Source organism: Ostrinia nubilalis, chromosome 26 (assembly GCF_963855985.1).
Source record: "Ostrinia nubilalis chromosome 26, ilOstNubi1.1, whole genome shotgun sequence".
Taxonomy (NCBI): Eukaryota; Metazoa; Arthropoda; class Insecta; order Lepidoptera; family Crambidae; genus Ostrinia; species Ostrinia nubilalis.
The window spans coordinates 10,017,889-10,043,170 of record NC_087113.1 but is presented as its reverse complement, the minus strand read 5'-3'; the positions used below and the strand labels follow the sequence as shown (position 1 = coordinate 10,043,170).

Sequence of the window (25,282 nt, the reverse complement as noted above, 5' to 3'; positions counted from 1 at the left end):
CATAACTCCTTTATTCTTCTGATTAAATTCGTTGCGGGTTTCAAGGACGATAGCTATCCTCCGGGACTACTCAACCTTCTACTAGTTTGGTTTCATTGGAAGCCAAGTTGTAGGTAGGTCCTGGCTGTACAAAAGTTGCATTGGTGTGAAAATGTGTAATTTTCGTACATTTGCATCAAACTGTAACCGCATGGTTACTGCATCGGTGCCTCACCAATCAGAGTCACCCAGAAACCGCGCGGATATCACACGTGTCTGAACTAGGCCTAAGGGATCGCTGCTTTTTTGTAAGGCTTACAGATTGGTGAAAAGCAAAGGGTTTCCAAGCAGTTTGCTAAAGCCTGGTCCGTGAGCACGTAGAATTTTGTCGAATGACCCCAAGCTACCCATCCTTATCGCTCGCGCGTAATTATGTTACTGTTGCGCTCGCACACTCACTGCGGGCGCCCGTCGCACAGTCGTGACAGCAATATAATTACGCGCGAGCGATATGGATGGGTAGCTTGGGGTCATTGGACAAAATTCTACGTGCTCACGAACCAGGCTTTAGTTTGCAACATCTTTTATAAGGAGTTGCAATATGAAGTGGAATTCCTTGCTGTCATTGTATAGCATTCTTGCAACTCCAAGACCTTCTAAGGTGATGAATAGGAATCTTATGGGATAGTAACAATACTATCATTCAGGGAGAGAAGGAAATAAAATGTGGATTAGAAGAAGGGAAGTTACTCGTACATATCTACTGGATGTTGCGATTCTATTTGGTTGGTAACAGTGTGAGATTTTATTTTTCGTATTACAATATCGATACCGAAAATCGTAAATGTTTTATTGTACGTTATAAACATGAAGAGGCAGAGTTGTTAGAGTGCGTCACTATGAGCCATTCACGGATTTATATTTGGGTAAATATTTTTGGTTGCCAAATCTATCACTGTCAAAAGTTGGCAGGAGAGATCGGGATTGTTAGCAGTCTAAAAGATTTTAACAAAACTTAAACAATCATACACTTATAACATCAATCACTGCCTTGCAATTGGAGTACTCCACTAGCTCCAATTGCAAGTGCATTCCAATAGCACTTACTTACAAAAAAAAAAAAAAAAAAATCTATCACTGTCCCACTGCCGCCGGTCAAAAACCTTACCCCAATTGCACCTAGAGACAAAATTTATAGGTCTACTCTATTCCACTTTTATCACCTGGATTTGATCGCCCAGGTGATCAAAGTAGACTCGAAATGACATATTAGGTGTCCTTTGATCACCTATAAATAAGAAGTCCACTTTGATCACCTGGGTGATCTTATCCATGGGTGATCAAATCCAGGTGATCAATTGATAGCCACCACATAACAATCTTTAGTCTTATGCGAGGTTTAGACTAGCAATAAAACTTGCAGAAGTTGAGTTCCGCAAGCTGTTTACCACTGTATAAATAGCTGTGGCCAACTATTGCAAGATTTACACAGTGGTGACATCTTGCGGAAGTCAACTTCTGCAAATTTTATTGCTAGTCTAAACCTCGCTTTAAACTTATTGTTACCTAACCTTTTTGTAATTATTTTTTACAGTATTTATTCCTACCCTTGATTTGCAATGCGTATAGCAAATCTCTTGAAAAGCATAGTTAGTATACTTTTTTTTTTTTCAGATATTTATAAAGTGAATTACATATTAATCAAGTTTTTTTCATTAATTTAGAACTAATAAAACAAATGGATATAGGCAAGTTTTTTCGTTTTTAATTTAATTTAATGAAAGACAAGTTTCAGGTTTATTAAATCGTACTAATTACAAATCTGTAGAATATGGAGAGCGGCTGTCCAGTAAGTTTAAAGTTTTTTAAAAGATAATTTATAAATTATATACAGTAAATAAATGTTTAATGCGCTTGTGTTGTTTCTAAGGTGTTGAAAATGGTAAGTACCAACTTCTTTCTTTAAATAAATGACCCTACAAACGTCCTGTCTTAAGAAAAGTTAAGTTTAGTCAATTCTTTTTGTTTTCTGCGCAACTTTCTTAATTTTTCTTACATAAAGACCTTCTTGTGACAATAGCAAACACAAAAAAAATTAAGAGAAATGGGTTTTATGTTTACGTTGTAGATTTAAGGGTTTTATCAACATAAAAGTTCACTTTTTGAACGTTTTTTTTTTCTTTTATAATTTTTTTGTTTGAATTATTATACTTGTTTTTTAATTTTTTTTAACTAACATTGTGTTTATTTATATTTTTCTTAGTTCGAGTAAAATTGCACAAGCCTGAGAAGCTTCCCTTACAGAAAACGAGATGTACCACGGATCAGCCTATAACTTGTAAGTATAAAGGTTGGACCGCATTTGCGCGGCGCTACGCGGCAAAAATATTCTCTCGTAAGCAACTGTGCTGCGACGCGCAGCGAGAGCGACCATACTCCTTACAATATGACTAAACGAATAATTTGATTCGCTTTGTGGCGCGGCGTTCGCTACGCCCGCGCAAAGGCGGTCCGACCTTTACGCCAAAATTTCATAAAATTTGTTTTTTCTAGTTTTTTTTATCGCCCTATTTAAAATTCTTTTCGATTTTCGTTTTTAGTTGACCCGTCGTTTGTTCCTAGTAAGTAGTTTTCACTAATTTTCTATTTCAGTTTTATGTTAGCTTACTAATGGAGGTTACAATGTAGTTAATTAATTATATTAGGCAATTTCCAAATTTTAGTAATACATCATAAATCATTTTAGATAGCGATGGTAAGTTTTAATAGTTTTAATTGAATATGGAATTATTTTTATTCTCTTTTCATGTTTACACTCGAGATTTTTGTAATGCTGTTTTTTAAATCCCTTTTTAGAAAACCACATAGTTCACAGCGATTTCCAGCCACTGGAAAATGCAAATGGTAATGAAGGTTGGTTTATAAACTTTATACGCAGTTTTTCATAGCGTTTGCATAGTTTGTAGTCTGTAAACAACTTCTGCATTACTGGATCCCACAAAATTGGATTGCCGTGAGAAAGACCTTGCCACACTGGCGGATTACACGCGTTTTCAAAGCAGAGCGGCGATGCAGCGAATACGTCGCGGATGCGCAACGTTTCCACCTAAAGTTTTCCCCTCGTGTTCGCCGCTCAGCCGAGACATCTTCGCCGCGGAGATGCCCCGCTTTGAAAACGTTTGTAATCCTCCAGTGTGGCAGCTCACTAAGGGCCTTACCACACTGGCGGACTGCAAGCGTTTTCTGGGCGGTGTAGCGGAGATGCCGCGGCATTTTGCAAGCATTTTGGAGACCGCGGCGTGCCCGCGCGCCGGCGCTCCGCTTGCAATCCGCTAGTGTGGCAAGGCCCTTAGTCATCCACATTTAGCGTGCAATTTCGTATGCATATCCTAAAAATCTAGTTTTTTGCAGAAACAGGCAATGAAGCAGATGTTCATGATCAAGATTCTTCCCAAAAATACATTACGCCTCCGAAAGCAACCGACCCCGACCACTACATCGATGATGCGTAGATGATTGTTTTGTAAATAAATTGATAACACCAACTGCTAGACTTTTTTGTCACTAAACATGACAACAAAAGCAGTGTCCTAGGATCAGTGCCGGATTAAAGTAGGTACTTATTACACGCCCGTATTCACAAACATTACTATGAGGTCTCACAGTGCGCGTGGACGCACAGGGTGACACACGAACCAATCACAGAGCTCTATTCAACACTGTGCGTTCTATTTGCTACTTCACTTAAGCAAGCATCGTTTGTGAATACGGGCGTAAATGTGACTTTTACGGGGTTTAAATTTGTGCTAGCAAATTTTCTTATGGTGCTCGTTTTGGTACCCCCAACACATGGTGCTCTAAAGTCTAAGTAATTGCTTATTTGCTTAAGGGTGAACCCGGCACTGCCTGGATGCCCATTCATTTGTCATTTAAAATCGTCCATAACATTTTATCATTGCATGTGTTTTAGCCCGACTAATATGTCATTTGCCCGATTAGATCACACCGTATCCGTAATGTGATAGAGATCTGAGTTCCAACTTAAAATTGTTGATTACCTGCCATACCCTATATTGTTCAAAGATTCTATAAACTCACGTCATGGGAAGGTCCAGTGGGAGTCGGTGGTGGCGGTACATAGGTGTTAGGCCTCTGTGGCTGCTGGGGTCTCTGCGGAGGCTGCTGCGGTCTCTGCGGCGGCTGCTGCGGCCTCTGCGGCGGCTGCTGCGGTCTCTGCGGCGGCTGCTGAGGCCTGTACGTGCCTTGGGTCGGCGTGGCCGGCCTGAACGGGCCTGGGGTGGGTTGCTGTGGAAATAGAGAGAGGTCTTACAACATTGGTCTTAAGATGGCCTTTATCTGACTTTACGAGTACAGTCTAGATACTGTTATTCTCAGAACTCGAATTTTATTAATCGTCTTGTCATTATAGCAGCTTACACCTGAGCTGTGTCAGCGGGCTTTTCTAACGAATTCATAAAAAAAATGCGGATAATATTATGTATGTTATTCCAAAGAGCTTAGGGCTTCCTATCCTTTATAGCGAAGTGTCACCAAATATTTAATTTAGCAGTGCTCTAGCAAAAATCCACTGCTGATTTTTTGTGACAGTCCGAATATCGGTCGAAGCTGCAGGCAGAAGAGAAGCTATGTAAATTGGTTTTATATGACAGAAATATCTACATTTTAGAGTCCATGCCATCGAAACAAACTTAGTTGCAACGTTAAATGTAGAGACAATAGTATAAAAATATCATCCAAATAAATCCGTCTCTTAAACAGACTGAGCTGTTCGGAGTTAGAATCTAACCGTAACCTTTATTCAGGCATTCTGCCGCTAGGTCACATAGCTAGTCGAAAAGTTCATTCCGTACCCAATAAACGGTTAACTGTGCAGTTAAATACTGTGTAAAGGAAATAACTTTGGCGCCGAGACACTATTGATGTCTCGGATTCAAGGATAAGGTGGGTCTTGAAAGATAGCTGACCGCTTTGACTAATGCGAGGGTAGATTTAGGCGAATCTATCGCTTACGGATTGCTAAAACATTTAGCTGTTCCAGGCTAGTCAGCCAAGTCAGCTTTCCCCGGGACAGCTAAGTCTTCACTGGTGCTGTTTGATTGGCGGGAAAACTGTAGATCCTGGCAATACAAGAACTCCTTAAGAGTTTGCAGTAGTGCGTCATGTAGGTAGAGGTCGGATGAGTCCTGTATTTACAGATAGCTGCAGCAGCATAGATAATAATGAGGTTTCTTATGTCGCTGCAATAGGGGCAAGTTTGCACCTGTCTTGTGCTGTCATCTGTACCAGTTGTGACCACGATGCAGTTCGGACACTAGGTATTTAAATCGTAATATACCAAGTCTTGATCCCAGTAATTCTCATTTTTATGCTGCAAATCTCCCCAAAGATCCCGCCACTGTCTCGGTCTAGGACCAACGTTGGCCACTCCTCAAATTCATAGTCTTAAAATCCTCGAACTAGGTACCTACCTCTTTCATGGGTTGCCTTTCGTTGTTACTTTAGAATTTTGTACAGGTATGTAAAAACATTCGTCGTAAAATTTTAGAGTAATTTGATGATAGGTATGAATCGATTTAAGTGTGATGCAAGTGATAAATGCATGCACTAAATGGACAGATTGTTCACCCATCAAATGCATTTCCAACCATGTCGAAATGTCTAGAACTAAACTACAATCACTGCGAATTATGAATTGTTTTCTGAATAATAAATAAATTCTTAATTGTTCAAACTACGACCAGACCAAATCTTTAATTCCAGCAATAAAGACTGTGTGTATTTTTAACAATGCACTCAGTTGAATGATATCATACAACGATACAAGTATATCGATCCACGGTCAAAAAATTCACAGTGCATACAAATAGTTATTGTCGAAATTATTTCTGACGTTTCAATAGTTTATTTTATTATTATAACTGCGTGTGCAAGGTTGGATGATTCTATTGTTTGGGATCATAACTGAGATGAATGCAGTGAGATTGTTCTGCGTCATATCAATAAATGTACTCGTAATGATTTATTGCCTCAAATTATCACCCTGTAAGAAATTGTGTTCAAAATTCAAATTCATATTCTTTATAGCTTTTTATTTTGAAAATCAACGTCGTGGATATTTAAAAAAATAATATTTTTAATAGCTCTTATTTCTGATAATCGACGTCTTGGAATAACTTTCATGATACTATAATTTGTCTATTGAAAGTTTTATTTACAATATTGTGTGTGCCAACTGCATTTTTAAAGGGTTAGGATTGAAATGCAAAAAATATTAATTTACGAGTAACCCCTTCAGTTAAGCTAAATACAATGCTTGTGTCAGAAGTGGGTTTACTACAATAGCCTATCAATCGGCGGGAGTCGAAACAGCGTTCTTCGGATTTCTTATTGGTATTCCGACAGCGATACCTTTAGGCTATTGTCGATAGTCAATTCTATTCTATTAATTCATAATGGAGCTTACTGTGTTTGGTCTGTGTTGTGGGTAGAGACAATTAAGCTTCGCGTAGGTGTTAAGTTGATAATCACTGGGCCAATTCCGTGGAAGAACTTGAAGAGCTTTGGAATGCACAAAGCACAATCATAGTTATGGGAATTGGGAACAGTATTGTTGACTTTGTGGCACAGTGTTTAATAACAGTAGACACCAGTTTTGTGAATTGAGAATGTTACTAGTTAGGTATGCAAAATCACTTGAAACCTATGTTACAGTTAAGCTTTTACATTTATAAATACATTAGTTTTTATTTCATTCAAAAATACCCAGTAGTTATGATTTTATAGGCATTCAAAGTTCGCTTAAATATTGAGTCCCGCCGACGGTCACGTGACCCCGTGTGACGTACATTCACAGCGTCCGCTCACTAGAAAACGGATATAAACATACTTAAATATTTTTTTTTTGTAAATACAAACTTATTATACATATTAACACCCAGACCCATCACAGAAATTAAAATTGAACCAAACCCAAACTTGATGCGATTGTGTCGTTTTATTGCGAATTACCTTCCAGCTCCATCATTAGACCCCGATTACTATATAGAATTAAAATACTCATCAATACAAAACGAACGAGCCCAAACTCGATGCATTTAAGTCGTTTTATTATAGAGTTCCTATGGCCACCTTCCAGATCCATCATCAGGTCAGCTCCATGTCATCATAATATTGCATGGTCATCCAAATCACATGTGTTTGCGAAATTTCAGCTTAATCGGTTGCCTGGAAGTGGGTCTTAATTCAGCTTGCAAGATTCCACCCATACAAATATGAGCCAGTCACTGTAATATGACGTCACGCGCATAAAATGGCGGGCCGGCCGCCGCCCGCACTTTTAAAATTCAATATCTTGGAAACTAATTGACGTATCGAAATAATTCTTTCACGTGTATTTTTAATTTTTAACAGAGAATACAGAAAGCTAAAAAACAAAATTAGTGAACATTCTTCATTTGGGAAAACTTATACGAGTAGGACCTCTATTTTCATTATTTCCGAAAACTTCTAAGACTTCAGTGTCTTAACTGGTTTTTTTACTGATTTAGGTATTTAATCCAGTTATACAGGAATAGGTCTACAGCCGTTACTGGTGGGGTTTCAATACTTTCAATTCAAATTCGATTTTTTTTTCAGAAATGATTTGTCCCATTCTGATATGCTTTCAATAGTTTCAATCCTCATTATGCATCTTTCTTGAAACAGCTGCTTGAATTTCCCTGGTCTTTCACATACATAGTTTTGTTTTGTCAAATAGTCTTCGTGTGCATAAATTCGGATAAATATAGAGCTTGTATTAAAAACTTACCTTATTCCCGTTCACGTCAGTCGGGAAGGGTATGACGGGAGTGGGATAGTTGTACCCTTTGTTGGGGGGTAGGTACTCTTCTCCTGCTGCCGTTGCCATGGCAACCAGCGTGCACGCGACCAGTGATGAGAGCCACATCTGGAAAGATACAAAAGTTATTGTTAGATGATTGAGAATCGAGATGAGATGGATAAGAAAGAAAGAAGAACATTACGTCCTTTTAATTGTTTTCTGAAGGTGTGGGATGGGAATATTCCCTTCTCTTGTTCATACTGCTGAAACTTTTGTGTAGCCAGAACTTACAGCCTGAACTTAGGGTGAGTTGCACCACCTTATTTTAACCGTAACAATAAATAGCAATAACCGGTGCTTTTAATGTGGAGTTTGGCACATTTTTGACGTTTGTCAAAGTTAAAGTAAGATGGTGCAACTAATCCTTAGTTAGAGCTATTCCAAAGTTGATTAATAACAAAAATGTGTCTCGTTGACACCCGTTTCTGTTTCCCACAGAAAAATTACACTGTAATTGTAAATTGCGTTGGACTTGGAAACCGCATCAAATAGTAAGTTTTGCGGTTACAAAGAACGCTAATTTGTTTCAGTTTGTAAAGGTTGGTTTTTGGTTCAAATAGTTTTCCATTACAACAATGTTGTGTATTCTGATTTCTGCAGGTTACCAAATGTTTTCTTTTCGTGCAAGAATACTCGTAAGGAATCTTAAAAAAACCGACAATGTAAAAGCTGTCTGTCCAACCACGCGTGCCATTTCGAAAACCATTGTTTCTGACTTATTAAGTTTTGTAATTCTCCAGAGATGAACCATTATTGGGTCATAGATTCTTTACAATAGGTGGCTTTGTTGTTTTTTGTTTTTGTCTGACAACTTTTTAAACAATGTGACAAATTCGGGTCAAATCACTTGTTGACATGAGGTGTAACACCTAAAAGTGCCACTTCGTGTGACATACATATTTATCAGACAACTACAAGTAAGGGCACAGTGTGACATTGAGTTGGTACTGAAAGCTGAGATGCTTTGTTTGACCTTGTATATTTGCATACCAACTTGAAATATCTCATGGTAAATCTGGCTAGTATTGTGCTAATGCATCAAATACTTTCTGCACCGAGAAAGATAATGGAAGTAGACTGTACCAGGTACTAACCAAGTGGTATAGAGTAGATTTAGAACCTCTCAATTTGGAGGTCCCCCAGAAAGGGTAGATAATAGTAATGGTAAAAGGTGATAGCTGATAGCATATACGATAGAACATAATAGTACGATATCCTGTATGCGTGATGGACCGATCATGACTCAATCGGACTTGCTGGGAACAGTTACTTGGTTAAGGGGGCACATTCAGGACCTCTGGAAATTTAACCTAAAAGTCGAGAGAGTCTAGCTCTTAAACTATAGGTCTGAGGTCTGATTAATTAACAATCTAAATCAGTCTTGTTGTCACTAGAAGTACTGGTCAATTTGCCACTGAAGTCGTCCTTGGTCAGCTCGGCAACCAAACCTACAGGTCCTTGAAATAAGCAGCAAAATGCAATGCAGCAAGCATTGATCCTGAGCGCGACTGCCGGCCTTGCACTATCGAGCGATTGTTGACGTGGCGCAAGCGCGCGCGCATGTAGCGTCACCAAAATAACGGCACTTCGTTAAAAAAGTTTAAAAAGTGTCCAATTTTTGGAGAAGTTTTTTAATTAGGGGTGGCAACTGAGACTATTAATAAAGTGAGATCCCCTCCACCGAAAGGGACAAAACTAGAGTTAAAGCGACACCAAAATAATGATACTTGGTTTTAAGGGTATATAATGCCTTTTTGTTCATTTTGTAATATAACAGTAGAAAAAAAGCGATGGATAGGACACCTGCGAAGTAATAACACTTGATTCACTATCACTATATGGATAGGATTTTTGGTAGGTAATCCCAATGGATCGACGTGCTCTGCGCAAGTCTCGAATTTTTGGAAAAGGTTTATTTTATTATGGGTGACAACTGGGACTTTTCATTCTGTGAGAAAGTGAGATCCCATTCAGTTTCTTAAACTTTGCATTCCGAGTTCGCGCCGGCAGATAGCGCCACCGATCCAGTATGTTCTACCTACTTCGCTATAAAAACCTAGAGTAGAAAAGCAATGCAATCACACGAGTGATTTACACTTGCTTGAGCTGTGTTCGATCTATTTATGTCATAATGACCCACCTACAACGAAGCAGCATTAAGACATTTCCTAAGTATTATGCTGACCGTCCAATATATCGCATAAGTGCATTGTATGCAAAGATTGCCCCTCGTTTTGTTCTAGCCTGTCGCACGCCGAACAAGAAAACAAAACAAAAGAATAATAAATATCACGCGAACACTGTCAGTTTAACTACGGTTAAATACAGTTTAGCGCCACAGAACGTTGCTCAAGTGTCGGATTTGTGTTCGGGATTGCCAAACGCAATAAAAAGTTAAGTGATAGGTGTTGCTACGAGTATTGCTAGTAACGGAATTCTAAATGGGACTTAATAAGCTGAAGGTTTCTTTTAGAATGTAGCTGGAATTTAGGAAATTCTTTTAATAAAGAAATCAGAAATATCGTGCCCTGCGTGCCCAAACAACTGCACGCAGGAAGATTTAAATGAAGGGTACTGACAACGCCACTCTTGTGGCGGAGTTTTGGGCTGACGCGTGTAGGTTTGTTGTCGACACTGCAAGAAGAAGAAATATCTCTATTGACGCCCGTATTAACAAACATAACTATGAGGTCTCACAGTGCGCGTGGTCACACAGGGTGACACACGAACAAATCACAGAGCTCTATTCAACGCTGTGCGTTCGATTTGCTGCTTCACTTATGCAAGCATCGTGTGACTTCGTGCTCCTAAAATAGTGCAAACTGTTTTTCAGGAGCCATAAATCTATATTCCCTCGCAATATCTAAAGTAAATAAGTTACAAAAGCACACTGCACACTTATTCGTTGCATAATAAACTATGTCGTGCAGATCGACTCGCGCGCATGACTTCGTCCTATTTAACGATGCGAACATTCCAATTAGGGGATATGTTCGGAGAGCAATTAGCCGTACCGTATATTGATTCTAGTTTAGTAAGGACAGAAATAAACGTATGTTTAATTGTAATTTTACGTCATTTCAGTCATGCTCGTGAGAGATGTAAATTGACTGAATCTGGCCGGTCACGATGGTCAAAAACCATAAATGACCGGTCATTTTACTGTCAAATTCAGTCAATTTGACTAACTTTGAATAATTTATTTATTTAGGTACTTACCCAATTTATATGTAATTTTAAATGAAGAAACGTTATTTTGTATTATATTATGACGAGAATAAGACGTTATCAAAGTTAACGTGCGCGGTGCGCGCCGCGGCGGTGCGACATTGCATTAAGGCGGTTATCACACTGCGCCGCGCTCCGCCGCGGAGCGCGGGGCGACAGATTTAATCATCAAGTACGTCAGTTTGTATAGAAAACACGCGCGGCACTTCACACTGACAACGCGTCCGCGCGCGTGATTTTTTATATGCGGCGGAGCGCGGCGCAGTGTGATAACCGCCTAACTCGTGAGCGAAGAATATTTCAAATCGGTTCAGTAGTTTCAAAGCTTTTTCAATACAAACAATCAAATCTTTCCTTTTTTTATAATATCAGTGTAGATGTGGTAACTTGTCTTAATTTTAAAGACATTCCAATTACAACTATCATTTTTCTATCGCATCGTATCTTTAAGATCTACAATCATTAGACGACTTGTGCATTGTATTCGGTAGAGTGTAAACAACTTAGTTGCGCGATTGTGATCTAATGAATTTTATCTAACATCGGCCGATAGCTTCTGATGATAGGAAAGGCGATTGTTATTTGTGAAATAGAAGCCTTTGATGTAATTAATGATGACATTTCAAATAAGTAGTGTAACTTTGGAGACTGTAACTAAAGAGTGACTGAAGATTGTAGAGATAGTAAGTACTATGTTATGATGAATATTGCACATTATGTGGTTAGATAGAGGTACTAGTACTAGGATTATAGAAGAGAAAAGATGTAAAAATTGTAGAGACAAATAGTGAAAAATTTATAGTAATTGTAAAAAAAAGTCCTTCGCCGCGTCTGTCTGTCTATCCGCGATGAACTCTAAAAACTACTGACCAGATTTGACAGTTCAAAACGTACGATAAAATCTGTCTAACAAGTCGTTTGACAGAATATAGCGTACGTTTTGAACTGTCAAATGAATACGATTGCTTCACACAATTGGACCTCAGATGTGAAAATGTAACAGACAGACACTAAGTAACAGAACAGAGTCTTTTAAATTTTATAATTAGCATAAGATTGACATATAAGGCAGTTCACGATTGCCGTCTCAACTTAGGAACATCAGTAGGTAGTGTCAATCAGTATTGAGTAACAATCTCGAACCCAATCTAGGCTGAAATCAATCTGTCTTTTCTGACTAACTGCCTCACTCCAGTCAGTTTAACAGACTATTTCCGTCAGTCGGACTAGGTCCCTTCATTACGTAACAGTACAATGGATATGTTACGTTGTTCTAGTTCTAATTAAGACTTGACTTGAGATTTGAACTCAAGATAGAGCTCTTTGTTCGTGCGCTTGAGTTCTGTTTAGGAATTAATTAGCGCTTTTATAACATAATGAGACGGAGACGTTTTGAATGGATTGGATGATCGCGTGATAATAATAGAGTTTGTGGGACTTTAGAAAATATAGGTACGTAAGTTTGTGTTCCGGCAGTTAGAGGTGAGATAGCCAGTTCCTCTGTGGTTGAAGATTTGTAGGATAGCAGAACCAGGGGTACAAGAAATTAACCGTGGAACACCTAGGTGAACCAGGGGTACAAGAAATTAACCATGGAACACCTAGGTGTACCACTTTGGTGTTCCACGGGTCAGAAAGGCTCGCTTCCACCTTCGGCCTGATCATCACTTACCATTAGGTGAGATACAGGCCAAGAGCTTCCTCGTTGTGGTTAAAAAAAAGTACAGTCAACTTCAAAAGTTATCATACTACAGAAGTCCTTGTCAAAAGACTGGCCCTAGCTGATTAGTTATAATTATTATGTGGAACCTCTATCATTTATTTGTTGTTTTCTATTATCTGTGTGTATTAAAATAATATATATCCGTTATCCCACTCTTCAAGTGCATGTTTTAAGAGGCAACTAAGAGGCAAATATGCGAACATCAGGCCTCCCCAACCCGTCTGGCCAGCGTGGGGAGTGTAGACCAAATCCTCCATTTACCTCTGGTTTTGAGAGGGTCGTGCTCCTGCAATGGAGACTAATGCCCGTATTCACAAACATTACTATGAGGTCTCACAGTGCGCGTGGACGGACAGGGTGACATACGAACCAATCACAGAGCTCTACTCAACGCTGTGCGTGTGTACTTTACTTAGATAAGCATCGTTTGTGAATACGGGCGTAAATGACCTCATGATGATACGTTATTTGGCACTTTGGCACCCATTTATGCTTATTTGGGTGTCTAGATGACGCTGTATAAAATGACCAAGGATATTTATAATTATATTTATCCTCTCTCAGTATGTATCATGTTCCTTTTATATCCAATAACATATCGATTTTCAAAGCTACACCCAAATTATGAAGTAGTTCACCTTATACTCGTGTTCGTAGTAGCCTAATACGGGGGGGTCAAGGGGTATTGTGGTGTTACATCATGGTTATGATTGGCTATTCAAACATTAGATAATGTATCGTGAATCATGCGATGCCTTGGGCGTCTTCGAATGCCAGTGAAAATAACAACAATAGATGCAATTGTTAATTTCCTGTGTTTGTGGTGAAACGATGGGTCGGAAGTAAAATAAGTTGTTTTAAGAAAATTGTTAAGATTGTAATCAAGGGATGGTTTTGTTTTTGTTAGTTTCATGTTAAAAATATTTATCAAGGGGACTCATTTACAGAAAACTTCGTACTGAATAAGAAGAAAAACATAGTTATGAGGTTTTTCTTCTGTTTAAGTCTATCCATTTATGAGGAACTAGGTTTCCGCCCGCGGCTTCGCCTGCGTGAAATTATTGTCTGTCACAGAAAAACTTTATCGCGATAATTAAAAACCGGGACTGAAACTATCTCTATGTCAAATTTTATCAAAATCGGTTCTATGGTTTAGGCGTGAAAGCAAGACAGACAGAGTTACTTTCGCATTTATAATATTTTATTTTTATTTTTCTTTATTCAGAAACCACAGCTCTTTATAATAATAATACAAACATATTTTTTTTTTTTTTTTTTTTTTTTTTTTTTTTTTTTTTTTTTTTTAAATAAGATTATTAGTAATTTGTTATTACACAAATTACTAATATTCCCGTTGGCCCCTCGTACTAAGCTAAATATGCTTGTGTCACGAGTGAGCTCACCACAATAGTCGAGCGGCGGCGGGGACCGAACCCGCGTTCCCCGGATCACGAGTCGGCCAGTCCGACCCCTTCACCGTTCGGCTATCGTGGCTTCAAAAATTAGGATTAGGATAGATTAATTATGCAGGCCGCACAACCAGGCGATGTGGAAATCATTGGGGGAGGCCTATGTTCAACAGTGGACGTCCTGTGGCTGAAATTATGATGATGAGTAAATTGTTTGGGATTATGTTGCAAACTGCAGTCGTTAGGGAAGATTTGAACCTTTCACGCTGGGGTCTATATATTTTGTGTTTTACGTAGACTTTTTGCCTAATTTTAAATCATTTAATTTTGATTTTTCGTTTTAATTACAACGGAATAGCTCTTGGCCTGCATGACATGATGGAAAGCGTTGTTGCAGTTTATGAACTAATGAGATCAAAAGCTTAAAATAAGATGTTTTGATTCTGAAACTCAAACTAACGAGTCTTTTAGTTTAATTATGTTATTACGTTTTACGTCTACTATTTTTGTGTGGTTCTTCATAGTGTCATTACCATAGACTCTTCGCTTTAATGGACATGACTTATGGTTTCCCAAGCTCAATCATAATCCGTTTTTATTTGAAACTAAATATTTATTTCATAATTTTTGACGGGTCAAAGTGCTCCGCCATTTTGTTTTTTTTTTTATTAACAACATTAAAGTAGTTAAATTCAATTTAATGATTAATTAATTAAGGGTTTGGTTAAAGTTTCGCAAAATATATCATTTATTTAGTTTATTTATGGGCAGATTGGTATTGAAGAGATTTTTAAATTATCTCTGAAGCGATTTCGATAAAAGTGGACTGTATAGCGATAGGGAGACTTCCAAAATATTTCTGTGACTTGGGTGAAAAACTTTAAGATTGAAAATAATGTAAAAGGATTGCGATCGGGCTTACCTGGCTCCTGAAGATGTTTAGCCTGATACGTACAATTCAAGTAATCCCCCAGTGCTGGGCCCAGATGAGTTCCTACCGTCCTTGTAGTAACGGCCACGCTGGACACCTTCACACCGCCTCTCACGCAATCGATGATGGATTTAATAAATATACTACTTTAAACTACTGCGACACTAATTGAGAGTAATTTCTATGCTTGCGCGATAATTCCGACAAGTTTAACCGCCTTTTTGGCGATTCGAAAACGAGAGCGACGCGACGGCCGAATCCAAATTTTGCAACTAACTTTATTTGACAATTCAACCGAATGTTGCTATACAAAAAATATTAAATAATGCTACGACTATGGTTTCACATTTATGTCAAAAGTGAACATTCCGCCCACCTAAATACAACCGTATTTACTACGAAAACGAAAAAAAAGAATACGGCGAAAATTCAAAAAATACGATAAGGCAACAAGTGCAACTTACAAACTACGATACGATAGGTTTACACTCACCCTGTATTCGCGAAGGCAGTGTAAAGCGATAAACGAAACTTATTTAAATTTAATTTGATAAGTCATTTGCCAAAGGCAAAGGACAAATCTTAACGACTGGTCTTTTGTACTGCCCAGCAGCAGTCCTCACGGTCACCACTCGACAAATTCCATCTAAGCCAGGATGTAAGGCAACGATACGACCCAATGGCCACTTTTGTGGGCTTAGTAGCTCATTAACAACTAGAACCATTGTTCCCACAGTTATATTAGCATTGGTTTTATCCCACTTAGCACGTTGCTGTAAGGTGTGCATGTATTCATTGCGCCATCTAACCCAAAAGTCCTGGTGCATCTGTTGGATAAGCTTCCAGCGCTGAAGAGCACCAATGTTTTAACCGACAAGATTCTCCTCGGGCATTATAGTCATGGGCTCTAATGTGAGGAAATGTCCTGGGGTCAAAGCTGCAAGATCGTTAGGATCAGAACTTAAGGGGGTCAAAGGCCGAGAATTCAACATCGCTTCAACCTGAGCCAAAACGGTATAAAGCTCTTCGAAGGTAAGTCGCTGAGTACCGATAACGCGAGCCAGATGTGTCTTAACCGACTTGATCCCTGCTTCCGCTAAGCCATTGAAGTGGGGACTCCCAGGAGGACTAAACGAAAATTTTATTTCTTGAGCATCCGCGGCCTTCTGCATTAAGGAACCAAGATAGTTACTTGCACCGATAAAATTGCGACCCTGATCCGATACGAGCTGACTACACCTTCCACGACGTGCGATAAATCTGCGCAAAGCAGCAAGAAAAGCTTCCGTCGACAGCTCAGAGGCGAGCTCGATATGTATAGCTTTCGTAGTGGTACAAACGAAAACGCAAATGTAACCTTTAAAGGTCTTAACACCGCGACCAAGTCCGAGAGCTATATCGAAAGGTCCACCATAGTCAACGACAGAACTCGAGAAAGGCTTAATTTGGTTAACCCGATACGACGGTAAATTACCCATGAGTGGTGTGGGGGCTGATTGCGGACGGACACGAAAACATTTAATGCAGCCCGAAATTACCGACCGAATGGCGCGTTTACACGACAGGATCCAAAAATGCTGTGCAAGGAGATTTTGGAGAGTTTGCGCACCGGGGTGCATGAAGCGAACGTGGTACTCCTGGATAATCAAGGAAGTGAGACGGTGTGAACGAGGTAGTAGCAATGGATGTTTCACTTCAAAATCAACCCTGGGATGAGCCAAGCGACCGCCCACCCTGAGAAGACCCGCTTCGAGACGAAGATTAACGATATACGAACATTCATCAGTAACAACTCGACAATAAACAACAGCACAGATTTGATCAAAAAACATAAAGGCGCCATGAATTTCGGACGGCTGCAAAGGTCCGTTATTACGGTTACAAACCGATTTAATTTTTAAATTATGAGCGAATCGAAAACAATACGAAAGAATATGTTTCACAGTGGAAACCGACGAAAATCGAAGTATCTGCAACACGAAAACTAAAAGAATCTGATTGTGGCTACCACAACAGACCTAAGATTTTTAAGCGAAAGGTCAGGAATCTCTTCAAAACGCTTGAAGTCACCCGAATACAAGTCCGAAGGGGGAAGGCTATCGAGAAAAGTGCTACTGTTAGAGGTCCACTTTCTCAGATGGAACCCACCCGACGACAATATTTTGGTCAGTTCCATCTGAAGAGAGCAAGCCTCCTCGACCGAGTTCGCACCAGTGACTACGTCATCTACATAGATGTCACGCGACAGGACTGCGGAACCAGCTGGGTACTCCTCAGCAGAATCTGTGGCAAGTTGAGCCATGGTTCGAAGAGCCTGAAACGGCGCCGACGATACTCCATACGTCACGGTTAACAATCGATAGTCACGCACTGGTCCATCAGCACTAGGACGCCACAAAATGCGCTGGTATTCCGCGTCTTCTTCTGGAACTAATATTTGCCTATATATCTGTTTCACATCTCCGGTGAAAACAACAGCATGCCAACGAAAGCGCATAAGCAGATCGAAAATATTAGTCTGAAGTTCCGGCCCGGCGAGTACGGTTTCATTGAGTGAGACCGCTTTGCCATCTCTCGCGCTGGCATCGAAAACAACGCGGAGAGGCGTGCTGACAGATTCAGGGCGTAAAGTACCGTGATGGGGTATGTAATAAAACCGACCCTCACTTGTGGGAGGAGGATCAACCTCTTCAAGATGGCCGCGTTCTTTATAATCTTCCATGAAAGCGACATATTCGGCTCTTAATTCAGGACTAGTGTTCAATTTGCGTTCTAATGAGAAAAGGCGTTTAAGCGCAATTTCACGGGAATTCACAAAGACAGGTTTATTTGTGGGATCGACGAAAGGTAAGGGCACCACAAATCTACCTTCATGGTTACGAGAATGATTATCGACAAAATAACTCTCACAAAGTTGGTCCTCCTTCGACAAGTAAGACTTCTGCGGAGAATTTACATTTTCTATTTCCCAGAATCTTTTAATGGAGTTATCCAACGACGTTTGTGAAATATTCGAGACGAGAAGGCAATTATTATTGCTACGACCGATAGGTTTGGGTGCGAGTCGATTGACGTCACACTCCCCCAAAATAATCCATCCAAAGATGGTTTTAAGCGCTTTGGGCTGACCAGCCTTCCCCTTCCTAAGGCCCGGTAGTAACGAAGAAGCGAAAATATCTGCACCGAGCAGTATGTCTACCGGCCCTGGACGAGCAAAGTCGGGATCAGCGAGAGGTAAGTTCCGTATGTGCGACCATGCGGACGAATCAATAAGTTGGGCAGGCTGATCAGCACAAATTAACGACAAAACGAGAGCTTCAAATTTTATATTTGACGACGACAGTAACGATTTACCAGACGGTTTCAGTTCACACGACAACGAACCAAGTGGCTGAGCGACAGAATTGCCAATTCCATTGACGGAATGTTGACCACGACTAATATTAAGTCCCAGCATTTTGGCACAGGGTTCCGAAATAAAATTACAAGCACTAGCGCAGTCTAGCAGTGCACGCACGGGTTGAAAGTTACCGGAACTATTTCTAATTAAAACCTTGACAGTCGAAAACAAGACAGTATTTCTACTAGTTACTGAAGTTAAAACGATGTTATTCTTATCAGGTTGTGTACTGTCAGTTACAGATGAGGTCTGAGTTTGTTTTGTAAAATGCAATAAGGTATTGTGTGAGTTACGACACACTCCACAACGAGAAGCACGACAAGTTTTTACCCTATGCGTATCCGAAAAACACAACAAACAGAGACCATTCTGTTTAATAAAATTAAAACGAGAATTTATGTCAAGTTTTAAAAATTCATCACAAGCAGTGAGACTGTGCTGGCCACCACAAAAGCGACAGGTTGGACAAGAGACTACGAACGACTGTTTAGGCTTGCTTACCCCACTATGTTTACCCATAAAAGAACCACCCGAATTATTCGACAGAGGTACGACACTCGACAGGTCCAGTGCCCTATATTGCTTTTCGATAAAATTAATGACGTCTGAGAACAACGGAATTTCATCACTATTATGCTGTAGTTGAAATGCTTCACGAGTGCATTTATCCAATTTTGACCACAATAGGTAAAAGAGCATAAAGTTACTATTTGGTAAACTGTATTTATTTAAGACCGATAAGTTCTCAGTAAACGTGCGATGAATACGTTCAAGGTCACTGGCCGTCTTTGTTTTGATCGGTTCACAGGATAATATTTTTTCGTAATAGTGTGTAGCAATCTGTCTCTTTTTGTCATAGTATTTCCGTAAACAACCGTATGCATCCGTATAACTTTCATTGCTAAGCGGATAATTTTTAATTAGTTCATAAGCAGAATTTTGTACACTCGACAACAAATAGTGTAACTTTTCGACATTCGATATATTATTTCTGCTATGAATTAACGAATCAAAAAGTTGAATAAACGATACCCAATTTTCTAATTTCCCATCGAAAGGTTTAATGTCAATTTTAGGTAAATTAGCCACAACTGCCTCGCCAACACAGGGTTTCGATTCACTTTCTTGTGATTGTCTACTACGCAAACGATGTTTAATAGCAAACAATTTCTTCTCGAATTCGTAAGTTGCACTCATCTCCTCACTCCGCGCAGACGGATCCGATAACGATAACAACACCTTCCGCTGCGCGTCATGGAATTCATTAGCAAGATCTTTAATGTCCGCCTCAGTGTATCCTAATAATTCGGAACTTTCAATAAATTCCAATCGCATAATAGCATAATCCCGTGCAATTCTATTTGCATCTGCAATTTCAACAAGTGATTCATTTGTTGACATTGGCATTTCGAACGACAGATTAAACCAACTGTCAAACAAAAATCAATAACACTAATCGATAAAAAAAATAAAAAAAAAGAACTAACCCGGTAAATGTTATGATTGTCTATGGTAGGAAGTAGTAGTGCCAACAAACAAAAAATCGACAGCGAAAAATATGGCGGACTACAACTGCCACCACAACGACACGAAACGAAACGATTTATCGCGCAAAGCAAACCACCCTCAACTAATTTATAAAAATGAAAAATGTGTTAAATCACGAAAAATATGTTGGAAATCGCCACGAAAAGGCACTTTTCAATAAGATCCGGCTCGAAGGACCAAAAAAAATGAAGCGATTTCGATAAAAGTGGACTGTATAGCGATAGGGAGACTTCCAAAATATTTCTGTGACTTGGGTGAAAAACTTTAAGATTGAAAATAATGTAAAAGGATTGCGATCGGGCTTACCTGGCTCCTGAAGATGTTTAGCCTGATACGTACAATTCAAGTAATCCCCCAGTGCTGGGCCCAGATGAGTTCCTACCGTCCTTGTAGTAACGGCCACGCTGGACACCTTCACACCGCCTCTCACGCAATCGATGATGGATTTAATAAATATACTACTTTAAACTACTGCGACACTAATTGAGAGTAATTTCTATGCTTGCGCGATAATTCCGACAAGTTTAACCGCCTTTTTGGCGATTCGAAAACGAGAGCGACGCGACGGCCGAATCCAAATTTTGCAACTAACTTTATTTGACAATTCAACCGAATGTTGCTATACAAAAAATATTAAATAATGCTACGACTATGGTTTCACATTTATGTCAAAAGTGAACAATCTCCATTTTATTTCTAGAGTTCTCAAGGGTTTTTTTTTCAGTTAATTATTTCAGAGATCTCTTTCTGATGACACTATCGGATAAATTGTGCCTATCCGACGTTTGTTTTTGTTATGGTTGTGAAATTTCGAGCAATAAAAAGTTATTTCCTTTTATCACCAAATTTTTTTTTCAAATCTTAGGTATATGTTAATTAACTCAACAATTAAGAAAAGACATATAAGAAAAAGGCTTATAAAAGCTAAGAAAAAAAGTACAATATCATTATTTAGTAACGACAACGGCGCCTGTACTCCCTGACGTACTAATTGGCTGGTGTCACTTTCATTATCGTCGTTAATCAAGCACGCCACGTGAGTGTGCGTGCCTTGGAGTTTTAAGTTTAATCATTACCATTACTTAACTTTACGTCACTTTACGTAGTCGGTACTAGCCCTAATCTTTGATCGTAATTGAATCAGAACTATTTAAAATCATAATCAAAAATATTTTATTCAATTTAGACCACTAGTGGCACTTCTGAACGTCAAAATACAGTAAATAAAAAAAAATAGTAGCCCCTATTTGATTAGTTATCGATATTTAAATTTATGTTGATGACACAATGATATTATTATTTGGAAAAAAGAGTTTGTGAGATATAAAATAAATATGTACACAGCTGAGACATATATCCCATAGAAAAAAGAATGTTCAGCTTATTCTGAAAGCTCTCGGGAAACTTTTCAGTCAAGGGAAATTAGTTTTTATGAAAACCATCCTCGGACTTTGATTTTTAATTCTTCATTTGCCTCTGTTAAATTAAAGAGAGTCGTCTTGCCTCTGGTGAACTAGAGTCCTCGTTCTCCTGCAGTGGAGATTAAATGACCGGATGATGATGAATTTATAAAAATAATCGGCGATTCAATTAATTTTGTAGACCAATTAGTGTCTTGGCTACAAATCACTGAAAGTATAACGTCATGTCCCAATCGCAATGTTTCCATTTACAATACATGTTCTTCATTCACTTTTCGCACACTTGATAGTTGCCTAACTTTGTATTCAGTTTGTCCCAATTTTGAACCATTGTTTTTGTGGGAAACCTAACCACAAGAACTGGCCGTCCAGTTCCATGGAATTTCCACCTTTATACTAAGCAAAATAAAGGTGAAAATTCTGTGTTTATTTGAGTATATTATAGAGATGTACGAGTATTTGAAAAGAATATTTAGATGGCTATCCGTGATGTGGTCTGTGTGAAAAAAGTAATGTATTATGGTATGTAAATCAAGCCGTGCAATATGCGTGCGAAAATTATTAATTAATTAGTTATGTTTTTATTGTGGTGATTAACAATCGATTTGTTATATTTGTTATATCTATTTCCTAAAAATATCCGAATTTACGAAATTATCGAATTAAAACAATATGCAATTAAAAATATTTGTAACATAAAATATGGAAAATAGAGCAACTTTTCTTAGCTTTGTGTCATTCTAATGCTCTTTCGTATTTATTTCAGGTATGTATAGTTATAGTACATAGACTACCACTTCTAATACGAGGTAAATATAAACGTATCTACAATTTAAGTTCAAATCTATGTACCAGTTATACACCACTAGCGGCCGCCCGCGTCTTCGTACGTGTGGACCCCGTTTTACCCCCTTAGGGGTTGAATTTTGCAAAATCCCGTCTTAGTGAGCACCTACGTTCTAAAAGATATATAACTTTAAAAAAAAACCGACTTCAAATGCGTGAACACAAATAATACCTATTCAACAAAAAAATAATCGTTCAAATTGGTTCATAATCGGCGGAGATATTGCGTATAAAAAAGTTCATCCCCAATTTTCCACCCTTGGGGGTGAAATATTTTCTTCGAATTCGCATGAAACCACCCTTTTGATAATACCTATTCAACAAAAAAATAATGGTTCAAATTGGTTTATAATCGGCGGAGATATTGCGTATAAAAAAGTTCATCCCCAATTTTCCACCCTTGGGGGTTGTTTTTTTATTATTAAATTTAAATGGGACCACCCTTGAGGTATTACCTATACGCCGAAAAAAGATTTGTTCAAATCGGTTCATAATTGGCGGAGTTATCGCGTAACAAACATAGAAAAAAAAAACATACGGGTCGAATTGAGAACCTCCTCCTTTTTTTGAAGTCGGTTGAAAAGGAACCTCCATGAAAAAATTGAGACTTAGCACTTGTAGTTTCTGAGATTTCGTGACGAGTCAGTGAGTCAGTCAGTGACCTTTCGCTTTTATAGATATAGATTCACTCTTGTTTTAAAAGAAACAAAAGAAATGTGCCTGACTGTACCAAGTAACCATCTGTCTCTGTACTGCACTAATTCAAACCGCAGACCCAAGTCACGAGCGCACGAAGTCTCGCAGTCTGACAATCCTAGAGGCGGGATGCGGCACGATTGAGCTAAATGTCGCCAAGCGATACAATTCTATACTTAATAAATGCGAATGTAGGTCTGTCTGTTACCTTTTCGCTGCTAAACCTTTGATCCATTCCTGATCATTTTTGGTAGAGTGATTGAATATTGCTTCAATCAAGGACTGCCTCCTGCCTGTACAGGGCAATACTTCGGTAGCACGATAAGAAATTTTAAATTATAATCAAATCATTTAGTCTCATGTTCAGAAGTGGACGTCCTGTGACTGAAAAGATGATGATAATTTAGTATCAACTGCAGGAACAAGACCCTTCAATTTACCAAAGGCAAATTGAAGATTGGGCTACACTCCCCACAGTCCCCACGCTGGCCAGACGGGTTTTCCATACAAATATGAATGCGTGAGTTAATCTATGTGTTCTATTAATGAATGGGTCAAACTGAGTTTTTTTTTGGCTAAGGGACCAAACTTCAGGACGAAAGAAGAATAAATTGATTTTTGGTTTTAATCAGATGATTTTAACGACTGACTATGACTCTTATAGGTATTATACTTATGGAAAAAACTTCTTAGAAGTTTTTTCATTATCATCAGGTCATTTATTCTTCACATGCTAGCCAGATAGGTTTGTAAGGTCTTCTGTTTATTTGTCCCTTAGTCGCCTTTTACGATATCCTCAGAAAAAGTGAGAGTCCCATTCTACTCTTTCGGAACCACACGATTATTACTATATGTATCTTATTTATGATTGACACTGACTATAACGAAACACTTTGTATTGTTGTCATATAAAAATATCTTGGGCATCCCAACAATAAGAAAGTGAAGCTTTCATATCTCCATAAACGAAACCCCATACAAATCATGCGCTTTCAAATAAACGATTTGTTACACTATTCCTCTAAAGATATGTTATTTAACTATGTGTCAAGATTTTGTGAGGTTAATAAACATATTGTTGGCTGTCATGAATGTGGCTAGTGATGGGAAAAGGCAGACATCGACATCGATAAAGATCGAGTGATGCAGTTGCACGCCACAATGACAACTTCATTATTTTAAAGCGTGAGAAAAAATTGTGTAAGTTGAGATAATTAGTGAAATAATTAAACAAAGGTTTCGGTGTTATATCTCAAATCTCACAATTTGTACATTTTCATAATTATTTTTATGAAATATTTTAACTGTAATTTATAACTACCGGATTTGATAATTTAAATTAAAGACAAATGTATTTAATTTAGAATTAAATATGTACGAAGTCAATAAGCTTGCCTAGTTCCATCAAAAAGTACATTTTGTAACGTGCGTTAAAATCAATATTTTGATTGAGTCGTTCATCCAAGTGGCGCTACACTTACATAATATTAAGATATCGATATTTTACTATTCCAAATAGTACATCACTAGCTCATTCGTCAAGAACTCACAATAAAACACAATCAATTGATTTGACATTACCTGCCGGTAAATACTTAACAAAGCCTTTAAAAAGGTGTCATTTTTGTCTAAACAATGTTTGATGATATTGCTGCTTGTATTATGGGAAGTAGGTCGATTTTACGGTGACTTACTCATTTCTTATTGTGTCATAAGGGTAATTATTAAATTGAAGTTTCCCATAATCATTCATTTAAATAAATACGCAATAGTTTATAGTTAATACTCGCACCTTGTTTATTTCTTAATACGAGTAAAAGTCTTGAAACACTTCAAAAAACAGAAAATAGATTTCAAGTACAGTGGGCCATAGTTCTAGCTATTGCCTTTTTTTTGCTCTCATCAAATGGCAATTCTTTTCAATAGAACGAGACGACATGACTGCAGTCTGCAACTGTGGCTAACTTTACTGCTAATTTAATTAAAACAGCTTCTCTTTTAAATAAATAGTGTTCAGTATTTAATTTAGGTTTGTAATGTTTAGAGTAAAAATTGTCGCCTCAATAGTTCAAGTGAAATGGAAAACATTACCTCCTCTCCACAATCGGGCAAAACTAATTCCCATCTCAATTAGCAATTACATCTGACCCAATCTAGTTAGTCTGGGCACATCCTGGAATGTGAAGCAACCGGTGATTACC

The 25,282-nt window shown here is 38.5% G+C and overlaps 1 protein-coding gene and 1 long non-coding RNA gene across 4 annotated transcripts in view; one reads left to right on the top strand and one right to left on the bottom strand.

Moving 5' to 3' along the window:
* LOC135084645 (SR-related and CTD-associated factor 4-like) overlaps nt 1–25,282 on the bottom strand; it is a 42,637-nt gene that overhangs the window by 1,518 nt on the left and 15,837 nt on the right. For both annotated transcript variants that reach the window (XM_063979421.1, XM_063979422.1), the window contains exons 3-4: nt 7,808–7,945; nt 4,078–4,284 (exon numbers count right to left, since the gene is read on the bottom strand). In XM_063979421.1, coding sequence (XP_063835491.1) covers nt 4,078–4,284; nt 7,808–7,945 — 345 coding nt within the window. The remainder of the gene's footprint in view (nt 1–4,077; nt 4,285–7,807; nt 7,946–25,282) is intronic.
* On the top strand, nt 824–1,944 carry LOC135084647 (uncharacterized). Of its 2 annotated transcripts, XR_010259914.1 has the most exons (5): nt 824–905; nt 1,574–1,628; nt 1,704–1,727; nt 1,808–1,828; nt 1,910–1,944. It is a non-coding gene; the product is annotated as an uncharacterized LOC135084647 (long non-coding RNA). The 2 variants fall into 2 exon arrangements; XR_010259915.1 differs by lacking the exon at nt 1,704–1,727 and having other exon boundaries at nt 1,775–1,828.